General features: G+C 38.9%; 1 protein-coding gene across 1 annotated transcript in view; it reads right to left on the reverse strand.

Annotated features, from left to right (window-relative positions):
* Positions 1 to 18,094, reverse strand: part of ME1 (malic enzyme 1) — a 197,675-nt gene that overhangs the window by 15,903 nt on the left and 163,678 nt on the right. The window contains exons 8-9 of the mRNA XM_054821910.1: positions 12,469 to 12,566; positions 10,616 to 10,729 (exon numbers count right to left, since the gene is read on the reverse strand). Of these exons, the coding sequence (XP_054677885.1) occupies positions 10,616 to 10,729; positions 12,469 to 12,566 (212 nt within the window). The remainder of the gene's footprint in view (positions 1 to 10,615; positions 10,730 to 12,468; positions 12,567 to 18,094) is intronic.

Consider the following 18,094-nt stretch of genomic DNA (forward strand, 5'->3'; position numbering starts at 1 on the left):
ATAAAACATAAATATATTTATACATCAAACAGCACGGATGCGCCAGGGCAGGGGGGATTCGTAACTTAGCACAACAAAAATAGTTTCTCCTAGCTTTTTCAGCTTTATTCTTGTCTAAAAGTATAAGGACTGTATGGGGGAGTATATAGACTATAGGGGAGCTTATATTTTGCTCCACATTTTTCACATTTAAGTCATGCAATCTTAAGGATGGAATAAAAATAATTCTAACCAGATGTCTGGTGCACTGTTTTTGCATTAACAAAATTGACTCAGCTGTGAAACAACTTCTGCCCTGATCTATACCGGCAATTTCCACCCATCAATGCCCAACAAGGTTTCCAAATGGAATATGACACATGCAGGAAAAAGGGCGATAGACAATCATTGAGGCTGACTGAGCTGCAAACAGGATTTGAGCTCGGTGTAAGCAACGTGGAGTGCAAGGCAAGAAGGGGACAGAATTTGCGAAAATTATATTAGTTGTCTAAATACGTGGACCTCTGTCTGTACACAGGCATCTGAAAATTCCAGCAGAAGAGTGTAAAGTGCATACACCTCCACCCCTCGTTTTACTCTTGTACCTGCAGAAAACATGACTGCAAAGGCACTTTTCAAACACAAACATAGAAGGCGGTGCCAGCCCCACAAACGCCTTACAATTTCAGACGGCAGGAAGATGTAGATGATACAGATACGTATGGAGGAAAATGGAAAGCTAAATGTAATTTTAACCACATAGCAGAACAGATATATGTCATGTCCTCAGCCACGTCTTCTCCAACTGATAAGATGAAAGTTTCCTTAATCTTAGCAAGTTAATTAAGACTATACTGAAGCATTGCAACAAAATTCATTCCACGATTCTGTCAAAGTCTACAATTTGATGACTCTGACTCAATTTACGACTGTGTATATTATTGGATTCAAGCCAGGATTAGTTTTCTAATGACATTTTTGCTTAATTTTAACAAGAACGAGAAATTCGGCGTTACATTTCAGACGATTCCGCAATGTGGCAATGCGTGGCTGTGCCAGTCCCACCACTGAAGCTCCTCTGCGGGTCCTCAGACGGCCGCCGCAAGAGCTGGTAGACGGGAGGGAAGGCCATTTTTCATTTCCAGCTGCAAGAAAAGCGTTTCCATCCCGAGGGTACCACAGGAAGCCAGGGAAGGCTGTTGTGTGGTTGGGGCTGACTGAGCTGGTCTGCCTTATGGGATGCCAGCTTCTCTTGGCTCACTCATGATTACAAGGAATTTCCAGAGATTTCTCTTCTTCTACAGAATTTTTTTTTTTTTTTGCGTGACCAAAATACAGAGTTTTTAAATGAAGAGGGTTATGTCTGTGTATGCTTTTATGGTTCTTAAGGATTCTCCGGGAGCAATTAGCACAGAAACACTGTGATACGGGCACCTAGTTTCCTTTGCGGGTAAAATGTGAAATTCTCAGCCTTGAAAGAATGATGCAATATGAACAATTTTTGGCATATTCACGCTCAAATCATTCCACCATCAATATACATTTTGAAGTCTGCCATTTCCCAGCACCCCAGCAGATGTCCCCACAGTCCACACACGCAGTTTAGAGGCATCTCATTTGAAAGCAAGAATTTTCCTTAACATTTTCAGGGAAAAAATATGACGTTTTCTTTTTTTAGTCACCAAAGGAAAAAACCCCACATTTAGGACTTCCAGGCCAAAGGCTTGTTGCTAGGAATAACTCAAAATACTATAACAAAAGCCACTTTTCATTCTAATAGGCTGGTTGATTGAAATCAAAATGCTTGACGGAGCCCAACTCGGAGGCAGGTTTCCTGGGGAGCTGGGAATGGGTGCCATGGGCCACCATTCGATCCCACGCTGCTTCTTCAGTTGGTTCCTTAATAGCTTATCAGGCTGCTATTGAGGAAGCCAGTTTTCAATCTGGTCTTAAAATCCAGCCTCCAGAAGACTGCCCTGGGCTACCAAGAAAAAAAGAAATCACCTCTAAGAGCTATGACCAGCTCACTCTTCAGGCTGTGGCAGGCTGGTTGCTCTGAGCATCTCCAGGATCTGCAGATCTGGGCAGATCTCTGGGGAAAGGTGACCTCTGATTTTTTCCACAGCTAAGAGGTCAGGCTGACATCTTAGTGGACACTAATGTTGATACTCTTTTAATTTAATTTTTAATCAAAATAAATAACCAAAGTCCTGCATGAAAAAGAGTTACTTCCTTATACAGTTTTACACTTGATTGGCTTTCGAGGAGGTACTTCAACATTTTAAAATTAAGATAATGGCAGAGCTGTTAAAACACTTATTGATGCAACACCAAGGCTTCAAAGGTCCATTTCCTACGGACATTGACAATCATCTCTCATTTAATTAGCTACAAAGGAGTACTCTAACAGTAAGCTGGACGTGATCCTCCACAACCTTTTCCCGGTCACTGGCTAGTGAGACTAGTGCTAGCCGATGGGTCAGCTTAGGTCAGATTCACTTCTGCCCTACCTTAATTTCTATCTGCCCTTAATTTCATATAGGACATTCTACCATTCTAAAAAAAATAAAAATAAAAAAAATAAAAAATAACCACCAAAACCAAACTCTAAACAATTTTATTTCTTTATTTAGCTTTGGTCTGAGTTAGTTTGATCCTATTAGTCAGAATGAATCATGTTTCCAAGTAAATATTTTGCTAGTATATTAACTAAGAATGAAATATTAAATTATGTGGCTTAGCAAAAATAACAACAGCTCTGTACATAGAGATTTTTGCTTTGAAAATGCTTATAAAATAGATTCTATGGTTAGGGCTTTTTTAAATATATATTTTTAAATAGATTGTCAGAAATGTATTATTTTAATTGTTAGTTCAGTGATCCTAAAGGAGCTACATAACTCCCTAAAAACTGTGTCTGAGATTTCAAGACAGCCAGTTGATTTGGTTACAAAACTCCAATAATTTAGAGGACAGTGCTTTAGATGATAGTATTTTTTCTCCCCAAACTAGCAAATTCTTAGTTCTGCTCTCCACAAAGTAGAAAGGCGGCACCAAGAGCACAGCTAGCTTTCCTCTGTGCCCTGCCAACATGGCAAGCGATGGCTTGCAGGAAGGAAGAAACAATTCAGTTTTGTGCATGCTTAACCTCAAACGAAGGGGTTGCCAGTCCCTTCAGCACAAGCTTCCAGACATCCGCCCCTGAATGCCCAGAGCCAGAATGAGAATTCAGAGTCTTTGTCAGGCAGCAGAGAGAAGAGGATGGAGCCAAAATGCAGAAGTCTCAATTCCGGATTTGTGTGGTTTTCCGTCTTGTCTTCCTCCTGACACTGGAGAGATGCAAAGCGGATGGACCTGTCAGCACAGAGCTGCTCTGACTAAAAGATCTCCCGGAAGCGCAGAGCCCATCTTCTGCCATTTCCATTTCCAGCCCTGGCTTAGCCAGCTTTTGTACTCTGGCTATCTGCTGCTAGGAAGTGAGCTGTAGAGGATTGTCGCAAAGCAGCATAAATCAGAAACTGCTCTGGTCTGCTTGCATCTCCAGAATCCCAAGATAAGGCACACAGCTCACTGATATTTCCCTTCTTCTAATAGAAAAAGGCAAAATTTTACTAAGAAAGAATTTGAATGAGCCCTGGGATTCTGTGTATGAAACTCTCAGTCTTTAAAGTAGAAATATAATTTTCAGTCACATTCGTATTTGTCTTCTAAGTCCACTGTCTCTTTTAGCATTATTGAAAATTCATTCATTCAGTGAAAAAGGCTTAGAAAATCAGTGATCTAAAGACGTGCCCCCTTCAGTACACCAAGCCTCAGTACAGTCTCACTGTTTCACTGAAGGACATCAGTGCTTGCCACGCAAGGGAGAATTTTTCCAGGGGTTCCTATCAAAGGATGTTATTGCACCGTTGTTCAAACAGCAGTATGAAGGCTCATTTAAGCCAGGCAGCAGCTGTCTTAAGTTGTCTTAATATGTTTTCTGTGATGGTATAACAAGCATCTTTCCTGCATCAAATGATACTCCCTAAATCCAGAAAGAAAGTCTTTCACACTGAAATCCACAGATGAACTAACAAACACGACATGATACTTATGCAGCTATTCAGAGGGGAAGAGACAAACTCAAACTCTTTCAATAGAAAGGTAAAGTTAGGAAAAGAGGCTATATAACCTTTCTGCTTTAACTTCCCAAATGTATTCAGCATCCCAAGAAAGAAATTTTAAAAAAGCACCAACATTTCATAGCATAACTCTTTTTTGCAATGTTATGTATTCTTATATTACTTCCTTATCTTTTATAGAATAAGTAATTTGCTAGGAGCATTATAATAAGTTTGCTTGAATGGAAAAAAAAAGCCCAACAAACTGTATACTAAAGTATCAGGAAGACAACCACAGCATCTTTAATGCACACTCAGGCTGCCTGGATAAACTATACAATATACCTTCACAAGAATGCAGAAGGTGAAGAATGTGAAAAACACTCAGAAAGATTAATAAACCTTAAATCCAAAGGCTCAGCGAAAATGTCAGAAATTACTTTGGAGGAGAGAAGCATTGCCTCTATCACAGTATCATTTTGTACCAAGAAACCTATGGGATATTTTGGATTTGAACAAAAGAGAACAAAGTAACCTGAAAACAGATATGTTGCTATATTAGAAACCACCGTGGTATCTCAGATGGAAAGTAATATGAGCTAAATTCTTTATTAGCAAATGAGTTACAATGTGGACTGTGTTAAGTCAGCAGATGAAGTACAGAGATAAAGAAACAATAGCAGCATTCTCTGATGGTGACATTATGTATGAAAGATCTTGGCAATCCTAAAACGTCTATATTCCCTAATGGGTAAGAGAGGGACATTGCTATTATATATGATTATTACTGATAGTAAGACACAGTCACTTGGACATCGGGACCTTTTAATTCAAGGTGCAAAATGAAGTAACAGGACTCAATACTTTTGTGAAAAACTGCTTGTATTTTGGAATTCAGCTGAAAGCAGTTCTTAATCTTAGGGAGTTTTTTTCAAGTTTTTAGTTTTAGTGGCTGATAAACAGCACAGCAAGCAAAGGAGATACTGGTATCAGGCTTCAAGCAGAAGTTTCCACAGAAAGTTACTCATATCATATTATAGAACCAAATTGAGGCTCAGATAACAAACAAAAACGACCCATCAATAAAACCCTGAGAAAACTCATAGAAAACAGCTGTAAAAACAGGAGACCAGACTGCACAGCAGACATCTATATGGGATATGACAGAACAGGAGGCAAATCTTACAAATACCACCACCATGAAGTCTAATGCCGTGGCCTGTTTGAGCTGGTCCAGCCCAGGCCACCCCACGAACCGAGGCTGAAGAGCAGGGCAGCTTTATGTCAGCCAGGCGAGAGAGGCAGGGCTGGAGGCTCTCCAGGATTCGCTCCTTCCATCAGCTGGGAGGCAGCTGAGAACAAGCCAGAGCACGCCGATGACTGCACTGTCCCACATCAGAGGCAGCGTTGGCACTCGTCCCGTCTCACAACCAGGGAGGCACAAATCTATTTATATAAACACTTGCCTCCATTTGACTGTGTCAACTGCAGCTTATTTAAACAAGAGAACAGAGATCAGTACACAAATAAATTAATAAATTCATCTGAGGTTCTTAAATACTGAAGACATGAGAACCACAGACGACATGAGACTTGTAGAACAAAAAGCAAAGCAGTCCATTAGTAAGGAGAGTATTCATAACTGCAAATCTTGTGGGTTTATTTGCATTTTTTCCTGTGAGTTTCCTATTGCAGAGTCAAGAGGAAAACAAACAAAAAAGCAGTTGTTAAAGCATCAAGGAAGAAGGAGGGAAAAAAAAGGATGTAGTTAAGAGTCATGGGAGAAGGTGGTGAAACATCTCCCTGTTGGGAGATGATCTCTAACAGCTTCTTATCTCTTTCATCACAAGTAAACCCATGGTCTAAAGGTTGTTGGTGACCCATCTCAAAGGCTGTAGGCAGGGGCCCTAATTATAAAGTGACTGTGCCTCCTGATCAGGCCCATCGCCTAACACCTAAAGCACCTGAAGAGAGCAGATTAAAACCAGATGAGGCAACTTGGACACAGAATTAATAAATAGTTTGTTGCCAACTGTGTGAAAAAACACAACATTTTCAGGAGTTAATGTCATAATGGTTGGCAGTAAAACATATGATTTAGATAAGAAATCTAATTCTAGTGTTGACTTTAAAACACATTGTTAGAAGATTAGGGCTGTTTATTTAAGTCCTGTAAAATATATAAAATACCCTTTCCATGTAAATAAGCACACTTGGGTAACGGGCAGGACAAAATTTATAAAGACAACTATTTCAAGAAGATAAGATCTGAGAAGCAGAGAAAAGCAGGAACCCACAGAACAACAGAAACAAAATGGAGCAAAATAATCATTCATTTCAGTAACAGAGCGTGAGCAAAAGAAATCATAAACCATCAAACTAGGTCACCATCTCATCAGTACATCTAATGTGCATAGTGTCAAAGAAGAAAGAGTTAAATGCTAATAAACTCTTGCCATTCTGTTTGGGCTTCCTCAGATGATCCCATCAGCCTGTCACCCGTCCTCAGCAGAGGAGCAGCCATTCTTGGCAGACAGCGAGGGGGTTCTACTGAGTCCCTTTAAGAATTAAAAATGCCTTATTATTTGCATTATATTCCTAAGCAGTTCCAAGAACCATCTTGCCTATCACCCTACCCTGTTTTTGGTATTGTCTTAAAAAAAAAAAGGAAAGAAAAAAAGAAGCATTTGCAGCACATTACTAAAATGCTCAGGCAATGGTGAACCTCATGAACATCTCAATACTGTTTATCACTTTCTGCCTCTTCTCAGCTTCATGACACAAAGCAATTTACTGTCTTTGAAATTCAGGGATGAAGATTTGGCCGCTAATATATCTAAGCATGACACTATAGCAGCTTTAAAGAATTCACAGAATTCACCACACATCATACATTTATGTATATTTGTGTGATTAAGAAAGAAAATGGAAACAGTGAGAATATGGAAAAGAAAAGGAATATGGGAGACCTTACCCATCAGTGTGTTCACATAGGAAAATATTCCCTAATCAGACAGAATATGACAATGTGACAGAATTCAGAAACTGAGAATTAAAGATAAGTCCCAACTGCTTATGCATAATCTCCAAGCACACAAGAGTGCAAAAATGACTTTAAAAGTGTCTTTTAATTAAATATTAAAACTTCCATCTGAATGCACTGGGATACTTAAGACAGGCATTTCAAGAGGAGTGATATCTGTTTCAAAGAGTAAAGTCATGTAGTTCAAGTGGCAAAAGTCCAATGATATTATGATCTGCAAACCTTTCTCCTCCACCTTTGGAGAAAAAATAGTTTCAAAAGGTGAAAGCATACTGAAGAGATTAAAAAACACCTCAACTACCCCAAAACAATACGAACATTATAAGGGCTCTAGAATGAAGTAGAGAGCACAACTAGCTCTTCTAGCCTTCATCACCAGATCTTTCACCACAACATAGCAGAAACGTTGGTCAGCAAACTTAGTTCAATGAAAAAAGATGGTTCCCAGGGGAAAAGAAAAAAAAAATATTAACAGGAAAATGAAAACACAGCTGCACTTGAACAATTAAAAAGCCACAAAGGAAAAATCGGCTACAAAAGCCTGATATGTGACTTCGTGGCAGCTTTTGGGGGCAGGGGAAGAAGAAAAAGGTGGAAACTGTTTGCAGTCAGGTCAACAAAAGTTCCAAGATTATTTTTCTTTGGTTTGCACTGGTTGAAATACTACAGAAAGTAGATGAAAGGAGAAACAATGTTTAAATCTATAATCATGCATTGCAAAATTAATGATCAAAGGACAGCAGAGGATAAAAATGATGTAAAAATTAGTTTAGTTGGACAAAGTAATCGCTGAGTCTTGATAGTCTGTTATTTCTCATACTGCTAAAGCAACAGATCAGAATATTTCTAGGACTGAAAAGGTCTCTCTGCTTCAAGTTAAAACTCTTTTGATCAGGCAGTTTTTGATGGGGCAAATTTCAAGGGACTCTTGTTGAACAAATTTACTTTGATACAAATCCTTTGTATCCTTTGATACAAATCCATAAATCAGTTTAGTTTATGCAAAAGTTGGTTAACTGGTGATCTATGCTGTGGCTTGGCAAATCTTATCTTTGCAATAATGAAAAGGTTTCTAACAATAGAGTCCTTCTCATTGTACAATTTTCTCAGAAATCTTCCGCATTTTACGTCTCTTATCTCATTTCTATGAGTTTGGAAAGTCCTTCAAGTCTGGCAGCACTTTTCTGCAATCAGCTAAAGCCAAAATAATTTCCTAAGTAGTCCTAAAGTACAGCATCCTCTCTCAGGCCAGAAAAAGGAACCAGGAAGAGTTTAATTATTTACTTGATGTATATATGACTTCCCAGCAGTTAAATCACAAGGTTCAAGAGGCTTAAGTTGTATTTTCTTTCTTTTATGGAGGTGGCTTTTTTTTTTCTTTTTTTACTTTTTAGGGGGAACATTTAGTTGCAGAAGAACGCCAAGAGAGGACTTCCAGAGCCCTAGACCAAGGATGGGTTTCCTTATGCCCAGCTCAGGCTTCGCACTGAAGTCATCTCCAGCTTCTAGGTCCAGCAGGCTCTGCACTCAAACACACCGCAGCAATAAGCACCCACCTATTCTCAACCCCCCCCAAGGATGGCCAGACAGGGAGACTGGTGATCCCAGGTCTTCCAGGAACACCAGCAACGAACCAAAATTCGCACTGTCAGTTCCTGCTGCTTGCGTCAACATCTGGCCACAAATTCAGCCCTGATCTATCTCAGACAGCTGTTATGTCTGGCTATCATGAACAGTTTGCAAATATACTCCGGGCAGGACATGAAATTCAGTGGACTGCTTTTTGGATAAAACCCAAATTAAAGCCCCACCAAGAAGAATAAGCAGAGGAAAAGAACTTGGAGGCTGTGTGAGACACTGATTGGTTTTGGCCCTGCTTGAGAGCGCTGAAGCTAGAAGGTGATGAGGAAAGAATACAGTCACCAAGTCACTAAAAATTTAGAAACTGTGAAAGGAATTAGTTGCTGCGTACCAAGAGCAACAACCCAGCTTCTTGCCTGACTAGCAAATTAGCAGCGAGAGGTGTAAAAGAAGCAGGAGGAGGAAATGAGCAGGAGAGGAAAAAAGGCTGGTTAACCACCTTGGCTGGACGGACCTGCAGTTGAGACCTGTTTTACTGCTTTAGGGCTGTACAGTTCCTATACTTCTGCCCCTGTCAGTTTGTTTCCTTAACACCACCAGGAGGTGATTTTAGTTCAGTTGCATTATTTGATAATCTCGGGCTCTACAGTGAAGGAAATTCTACAACACACCATTCTTACTTATTAGGCAACCTCTAGGTTTCAACAGCCACAGAAGATACACAGGCCTTCAGTCATCTGTGTTTGGACGCAAAAGCATTTTAAGATTATTAGATGAAAAACAAAAGGATTAAAAACACTTTTTAAAACAAACAAACAAACAAAAAACCACCAGAAAAAAAGTTGTGTCTTAGATAGTAGCAAATACCAGCATTCTTCTGTACCTGATCAGGCTACTTTTGCGCTTTCTGGCAAGGGATGTCCAAGCTGACCTTAGCAATACTGTCCCATCTCAATGTCTATGATCCTACTGTTTTCCCCAGTATGAGTGAAAGGTGCTGTGATGCTGTTCAATAAACCGACACAGATACTGACTGCAGAATGCATGCTCCTGATGCAAAAGTACGTGAACTACAAAAGATCCTAAATATTAGACAGCTAAAGAACACTGCGCAAGAGTGCAGTACCAACAAAGATGACTATCAATGCTGCTAACCGACAGGCAAGGTGAAAAAGCAAAGCCAACTGGCCTCTCATCCATTTCTTTTAAGTAGCTCACAAACTATTAAATACATAACCACCTTTTAAAACACACCAGCTTCTTTATTCTGGCACATGGAATTCATATGTTTCTTTATTTTGGCACATGGAAGGAATGAGGTAAGGGTGACTGATGAAGTCTCTCAGCAACTTCAAATTCTGACCAGTGTTGATAGCACTGCAGACCACAACATCTGCAGCATGAGCTATATCACTGTGCACAGAAGCTACGTGACGCAAATATATCTCAGTTTTTGCAGAAGGATGACATTCTTGCAACACCAGGAAAATATTATCTTCAAAAATATTTTTGTTCCTTTTAAAAAATCCTTCAATGCTATCCTAATAATGTATCTATGTATCTTTGTGCAAGATTGTGCTAACAAGTAATAGTTGCATTAACATGGGAAATACTAAACCCACAAGCTGAACATTACTTTCCTTACATGTTTTTTAATGAACTGCAGAAAAATTCTCTTCATTATGTCCTCATCCCTAAGAGAAATAGGGCAGGAACTCCAAGCTAATCACACCACTCCCTGAAGTAACATGGGACTGTCATTCATTTCATACACTTCAGACAAGAAAAACAGCTTGCTATGTCAAGAGAGAGAAACTATTGTAGTTGCTTTCACAAAAAATATGTTCTCACCTTTACCTACAGACTGCAAATAACTATCATGATATTTAAAGGAATGAGAAAATTGTATTACCTTCACTATTAATCCCTTCGAGTCAACCATCCATATCCTTTTGATAGCTGCATCTTTAGACACCCCTTCTTTTTCCATAGCCATAACAATGAGGTTTGCTATCCCCAGTGCAGCCTGCAGGAAAGAGAAGAAAAGTAGTATACGAAACTAGAAATGAAAGAAATCCCCAGCTCACTTGTTTCCTCTACCCACTATTTTAGATAAGTTTCTTAATTTTATTTAACAATAAAACTGAATCATTATTTTTTTCATAAAGTAAACACTAATGAACTGTTGCTACCATTTTGTAATTAGAAACCATAACGTAGATACATAGTATAGATAAATCTTACAGAGATAAATCATAGTATAGATAAATCTTAAGATGGCACTTACAGTGTGGAGAGCATATTAAATGTTGAAACTCTAATGAAAAATGCTAAAACTAACATTTATTCCACATAATCATCTCAGAATACATTAAGTATGTTTTCTTCTTTGAAATTTTATTTTGTTCATTAGATTTTTTTTGTAATTTAAACCAAAGGAAACCACACTCTGCATGCCAGAAAGTAAAATGCAGTCCTAAAAGATTTTTTGCTCTTATCTTTTTTTTAAAATGTCCGTCAAGAAGTTAAGTCTCCTTTTACCTACTATTCATGTGTTTTGTAACTCTAGACTTGGCTGCGCTCCCAGTGAAAGCAGGAGCAAAACCCATTCACTTACCAATATTTTGCTGAAACATGTATCATTCTTACTGGATTTTATAATATTTCACCCAACAGATCAAATGTCATACAGGTACAGATTGAAAAACAGGCAACAAAATGAGCCAACAGACCACTCTATTTCTGATTACCAACTCATATACATATTTATGGGGTTGATTCTGTTTCTCGTGCTTTATTATTCAGTTCCACTGAGAATCAAGTGAGATTCCCCTTTCATAGTTAAGAAATAAGTAGTTTTATTAGGAATGAGCTCCTGCGGCAGGGATGATACCTACCATTACCTCTTTGCAGCAACAGGCACACTGACAATACTAACACAAAAAATCAACATTAGACCATGGATTCATCTGTCTGTTGAGCATGGAGCAAAACCAGGGGAAGGAACATGAGAGAGATGGACAGTCTTGATGTACAAAGGCGTTGACACGCCAGACATGGACACAAGTTGTTCTGAAAACTACAGACCTGATCTCAGTCACACCAAATATTGAATCAAATTAAAGATATCTGGACTACACAAAGCTGGGTTAGTATATTGCACCTATAGGGGCCTTTGGTGACAGTGAATAATGTTTTTCAGAAGCCTGCATGGGGTTGTAGACTTCATACAAGAGATGACAGCTAGCCACACTGTAGGCAAGTATAAGCTTCACTTGTGTGTCAGTGGCTTAGAAATTTATACTGAAAAATCAGTATCAAAAAATAATGTGCATAAAAATCTTCAGAAATGGATGATCTCTACATGCAGAATACTGGAAAACTATATTTAATTCATTTCATATTTAATTCATTTTCATATTTATTTCATTTCTCTTTGGCAGCCTGATATATTTCCTCATCTTTCCAAAAAGTTTTGTTTGTTTATATTGAGAGCAGTTCAATAATTTACAGCTGAAGAGCTAAAACCTGAAGTTTTAAAAAGAGAACAGATCTCCGCAAAATGTCTTATGAAAAATATGAGGCTTGACCAGATGATCAGAGATTTTTCTGTAAGTTTACATTTGAATTGAGAATCAACATTCAGCAGGTGCTAGTGATCATTCTACCCATTTAATCTTCTTGTTAACTGGATATTTATAACTTGATTAAATATTAAGAAAATTCTTCATAGTACAATTTTTCCTGATGTATAAAACAACATACCTCTCCAGCTCCCTGGAACAACACTGTGTGGTCTGATAACCTGTTCTTGGTGATACGCAGAGCTGCAAGAAGACCTGCAACAGCCACAGATGCAGTTCCTGAAATAAAAAAAATACATATATATTTGGTTTTTCTAGAAATAATTACTAAGCATTACATTTTAAATAATTCTGCAGCATCTTTCGGCTAAAAGACACAAGTACTTAGGGTAGTAACAAAAAGTTCAGTGGAACTGGAGTTTAATCTACTTTATTCTTATGCAAGTTAAATGTAAGTGGGAATATCTTCAGAGTAACATTAAATAAAATATGATTGATTGATTGACTGATTGATTAATGGATTGATTCTACTGGATGGGCATAATGGCTGGGGCATTTGAACTATTAAAAAATATTCAGGTTATGACCTTTTTCAGAAGGAAAGGGTGTGAGTGCCCAAACAGAAGTATTTTGAAGGACTCCAGACACTGAAAATTAAGATAGTGGGCTCATTCTTCAAATAGATATACTTCAAATACAGTAAAGTACAAGACTAAAACAAAACTTTATTTCTCATGGGGAGGTTGTCAGAGTAGAAGAGCAAACTGTGAACATTTACAGAGAAGGTAAGCTAGCTGAAAGAGTAAGGCCACCTTATTTAAGACACCGACTGTCCTACTGTGTCTGAAAGTCCTCAGACTCCAGTCCGCTGTGGAAGGGGTTCCAGTTTACTAGCATCTAAAACATTGGAAGTAGCTTTTAAAGGCTAACATTTAGTTTTATGACTTAGCCTGTGGAGGTCTTCTCCAAATCAGAACCACGAAGAATGAGATACCTGTCTGTCTTCAAACAGAAAGATTTTGGTCATCATGAAAAATGCCTATTAATAAAAAGTAGGGTAATAAATGGATCTCAAGCAGGCATTTAACCCAAGCCTGTCCACAATGGCAGGATCAACCATACCTCCATGATTTCTGGCAGGTCTTTGTCTAACTTGTTCCTAATATCTTTTTTCAAATACTCCCATGATCTCCTCAGCAAGCTATTCTAGTGCTTCGATATACTTTTTATGGAAAATTTCAAATCTAAATGTTTTTTCTTCTTCTTCTACTTTGGCCTCTTATCTACCACTGGAAAACCTGTTCTCTTCTCTTTGCAACAAGACATCTATTATATCTGAAGACTAACAGTGTCCCAACCTGCTTTTCTTACATGCAACAAACCCAATTTTTCCATTCTTTCAGAATGTTACATTTTCTAAAACACCTAGCACTCATTTCTCTCCTCTGGACTTTATACAATTTGTTTCTTATCTTTCTTGAATTGCAGCATGCAAATCTACACACAAGACTGCAGCTGAATCATTAGCACTGCCAAGTCTGTCAGCTTCTGTCACGCTGAAGGAAGTTGTATTTAGTCACCAGGACCTGATATCTGGCTCTTCTGATCCAAAGACCAGTTACTCCTTCTCCCCAACAAAGCCTACTGGAGGGGGAAGGCCTTCTTTCATGGATTACTGTCTTCAGGTAACAAATTTGTATTTTTCACAAATGAATGACCAAGCACAAGGTGGACCAAAAGAAAAAAGACAGTCAGACTCCTTATTCCTGCAAGGAACTTGGATCCATTAAATACCAGGAAAAAACCTGAGAAAGTGCATCAGTTTTCAACAAGTCCACAGAATTCATTAAGACATCCAGTGGATGGGGATATGGTAGTGAGGTAGATGATGCCAGCAGAAAACTTATGCTCAATGTGTCATTTAAGAGGAGATTCCAAAGAACTCACAGCAGACAGCATTGATTTCATCAGGACTGAAAAAGCTGTACCAGCCACTAACGATTAGGTATTGAAAATAGAAAAATGGGTTTCAACAGTCTTTGAAGATTTATGATGCCTATCTAATTCAGAGAGAGCTGAACCACAGGGAGACGAACACAGGCTCTGAGACGTCCTCCTTGTTCAGTTCTGGGAATAAGGACCAAATTCTTCCTTCTCCAGGCAGCAGCTGCCATTGACTGACCCAAGGAAACCAAAGATAAGGCCATAAATGATTTTAAGAAGCCTGCATGAACTTGCAAGGAGTAGATCTGCTGGGTCCTACAATTCTGTTCCTGATCACCACAGCCCTAACTGCAATTGTCTACAAGCCAACTGGTTGCTTTTGAGGGGGGAATTTACATCGCTACTGACTTTCCCTTCAGAAAAAGTGTGAAATAGGTATGACCAGTCCTCCAAAAGCACTTGGCCCAGAATCTCCACATAGGACATCTGCCCTCAATACGCAGCTCCCCTCAAGGACGTGCTTTTGGTAATCACAAGTCTACTTTCTTATAAGCAATACAAAGTTTAAAGCTGAGATAGCAGTAATCTCTACATTACTAAAGGAGATGCTTCATATTGCAGGCACACAGACCATTACGTTTCAAATACATGTAGCTAAGGAACTAAAAGAACAGAAGTAGTAAGAAGCCTGGTACTGGGTAAACCTCTCCTTAAAAGACATCATCTGGGTGTTGAAGGGTGGGTTTGATTCTGTGGTTTATAGGTAGGATCATCTGAGTTTCATGAATGGCTGCTTTTTCAAAAATAAAAGGTAACTCAGTATAATTTAAAAACACATTTTAAAGTTAGAAGGTCCCTTAGAAAGTCACTTTTTGAAGTAAATGCACCTGAACAGTTAAAAACCATGTGTCTTTGGAACTAAAAAGTTTGTTACGTGCTTTTGATTATGACTTTTCCCTTCAATCATCAGAAATACAGGACACCTTGTTCTCAGCCCGCTTAATGTTTAGACCATACAAATTTGTAATTTTTAGTTATTTAGTCGTTTTATGACTTGTTCTGAGAGCTGAGATCATTTGCTCTCTTCTCCCTCATTTCTAAATAAAAAAATCTGAAAAATGGTTCCTCTGAGGCACAGCTTTGGGAACAACGACCATCGGGCTGAGACACTTCCACCCCACAGCATCCAAGAGCTAGCTTGTTTCTTTCCCAGATGAAATTAAGTCTTCCTCTGGTGAGTGCCAAATTGGCAAAGACCAAAAATGGCAAAAGAGAGAAGTCAGACCACACTCTCAGTTTCCCTTGGTACTCTACCAAACAATCCTCATAACCGGCAATAAAAAAATCCCATCCTCTCATTGGATGCCAAATTCTTTCTTCTATTTTATATTACACAGCTGTGCTTGCAGGGGAGGAGGAAGCCTACATAACATGGCTTGTTCCTAAGACCATCGATCCGGTCTACTGAAAAGGAAAGCTCAGCTGGAGCACAGTAAGGTTCTGTTTCCAGCCCTTGAAGACAGAAGTTGTGGCCACCACAGCACCCTGCCCTCATCAGAGGACTTCTCAGAGAGCTGGGAAAGCTGCTCTTCAAGCTGCTTTCTGGTGACAGAGACAAAATGAAACACCATAAATTTATAACAAATGGGGAGGCTGGGATCCTGCTCATCTTCATGGCTGAGGTACTGTTGCTAAGTTTGTTAGCCAGAAAAATGGACTACAATTAAGTACTACTTTTACAAACTCTATTACAATACCATCTTCTGTTTTAACGAAGAGAGATATGAAACATCAGTAAAATACTACATTGAATGTCAGTAACATTTTGCATTGATTATTTACACAGGATGTGAGTTATCATTACCTGTATGTTCATTATGAGGGTGATTCAGAACAAAGGCTATAATAGCAATACGTAAAGGCTTAAATATTGCATTTCTCACAAATCACCATTTGCACAGAAAAACTGCTCTAAAAATGGTGTTTCAAAAGTACTCCACATCGGTTTTATTCAGCCATTTGACTCTCAAAAGCATAATAACCCAGTTTATTAGATTACTGAACCCACTATCACTGCTGCTGGCAGCGGCTGTCATCACTCCTCGTCAGCAGCTTCCCTTATTCCTTCCTATTGAAAGGGGGGCACCGTCAGCGTGAATAGCAGATCTGTTTAACCGGAACTGCCCTGACTAACGGCATGACCTTAAATTTCACCCTGAATACTGACTCGAGTTTTTGAAAAGAATCAAAATGCAATTCACATCCATCTGCCAAAGCCTAACCACTTCTCGCGGACATTACGAAGCAGAAACAGAATTTTGCTGCCTTTCCAACTGTCATCGCTATAGGAAGGAGAGAAATGGCTTCGCCTCCCACTCCCACAGAACACAGGTTAAATCCCTTGTGTGCAGAATAACACAGACATTGTTCACGGATATGATTTTGAAAACCGATTCTATTTTCCCCAAATTTCTAGAAGAATAACTACAGCAAGTTTAACAAAGGATATTTTTCTAAAGCAGCGTCAGCTGCTGTGACAGCAAACACTTTGTTATAGTTTTCTAGGAAGGTGAGTCATATCTTGTAAAAATATGGTAGATGTGAAATTTCAAAGTACACTATTCTTTTTCAAGCCTTTGTTTTCTGTCCAAGATTCTTTAGCCTTACTTGTTACTGTAAACTGTACAACTGAGCATGAATATGGCAAAGGAAATCCTAGAGACCACGGCCTTTTGAGGTTGGCACATTATAAATGCTTTGGAGCACAGAGCCTTCTTTCAGCAGATGCAACAAAGAAAAAACGGGAGTAAAAAAGCCCCAAAACATGAGGAATGAGAACTGCATTTTCATTGGATATAGTTTAATTTAAATTAGCAAGAAATGGCTTACGGCACTGAAGCATTTATCCATTTTTTAAAGTTTCAAAAACTAAAACTTGTAATCAAATATTAGTAGTTCCTTTATGTCATTTTCCCTACATCATCTTAAAAAGCTAGCAAACAAGAAGAGGGGAGAAATTTCTGCAGCACATCCTAAAATCTGAGCTATTCATTCTGGACTAAAAGATTAGGAAGTGGTAAAAGTAAAATTCTTATTTCTCAATACACAGCATAATAGAAATCACATGTTAACACGGCCAGACTTCCAAATAACACTGCATAGAGTGCCAGGGAAAAAAATAAATCCATTCCCCTCTCCTACACTTAGTGGGGAAAAAAAAGGTGAGAGTAAGGATCCTATCTAAAAGGTGTCATCTCAGTTGCTAGTGAGGCAAATGCTAAGGCCGTGGGTAGTTCAAAAGGACCCACTTTTAAGAGATGGGAGCTCCTTCTCTGTACCATGAACTGGCTTTTCAAAGGCAGGCAGAGGGGGGAAGGCTCTAGTGAAGGAGAAATGGAAAAAAAGAGCAAGTGTTTGGTGTATTTGAAAGGGGATACAGAGTCCCAGGAGCACAGGGTGGCTGAGGCTGGAAAGTCACCTGGTGCAACCCCTTCGGCTCAAGCAGGGCCACCTGGAGCTGGTTGTCCAGGAACATGATGAGAATGGTTGGGTTTTTTTAACGCGTAATGAGGAAAATATGAAACAGAAGAATACTTGTATGTACACATACTTGTATATATGTGTGGAAAAGTATGCGAAAGCTACAGTGGCAGGATATACTTGAGAGCATACTGATTTCAATGCAAATTTTCCACTGTGCAATGGACGGATGGTATTCTGAATATACTGGAAGAAAAATACTCTTCACGTAACCCTACAGTATATGGCTTAATAGGGGTTTTTTTGTTATTTTATTTTAAAAATCCCCATGTCTGTTTCACAAGGAAGCAAATGTCATCTCTTATTATGAAAGAGATTTCATA

Source organism: Grus americana, chromosome 3, assembly GCF_028858705.1.
Source record: "Grus americana isolate bGruAme1 chromosome 3, bGruAme1.mat, whole genome shotgun sequence".
In the NCBI taxonomy this organism is placed as follows: domain Eukaryota; kingdom Metazoa; phylum Chordata; class Aves; order Gruiformes; family Gruidae; genus Grus; species Grus americana.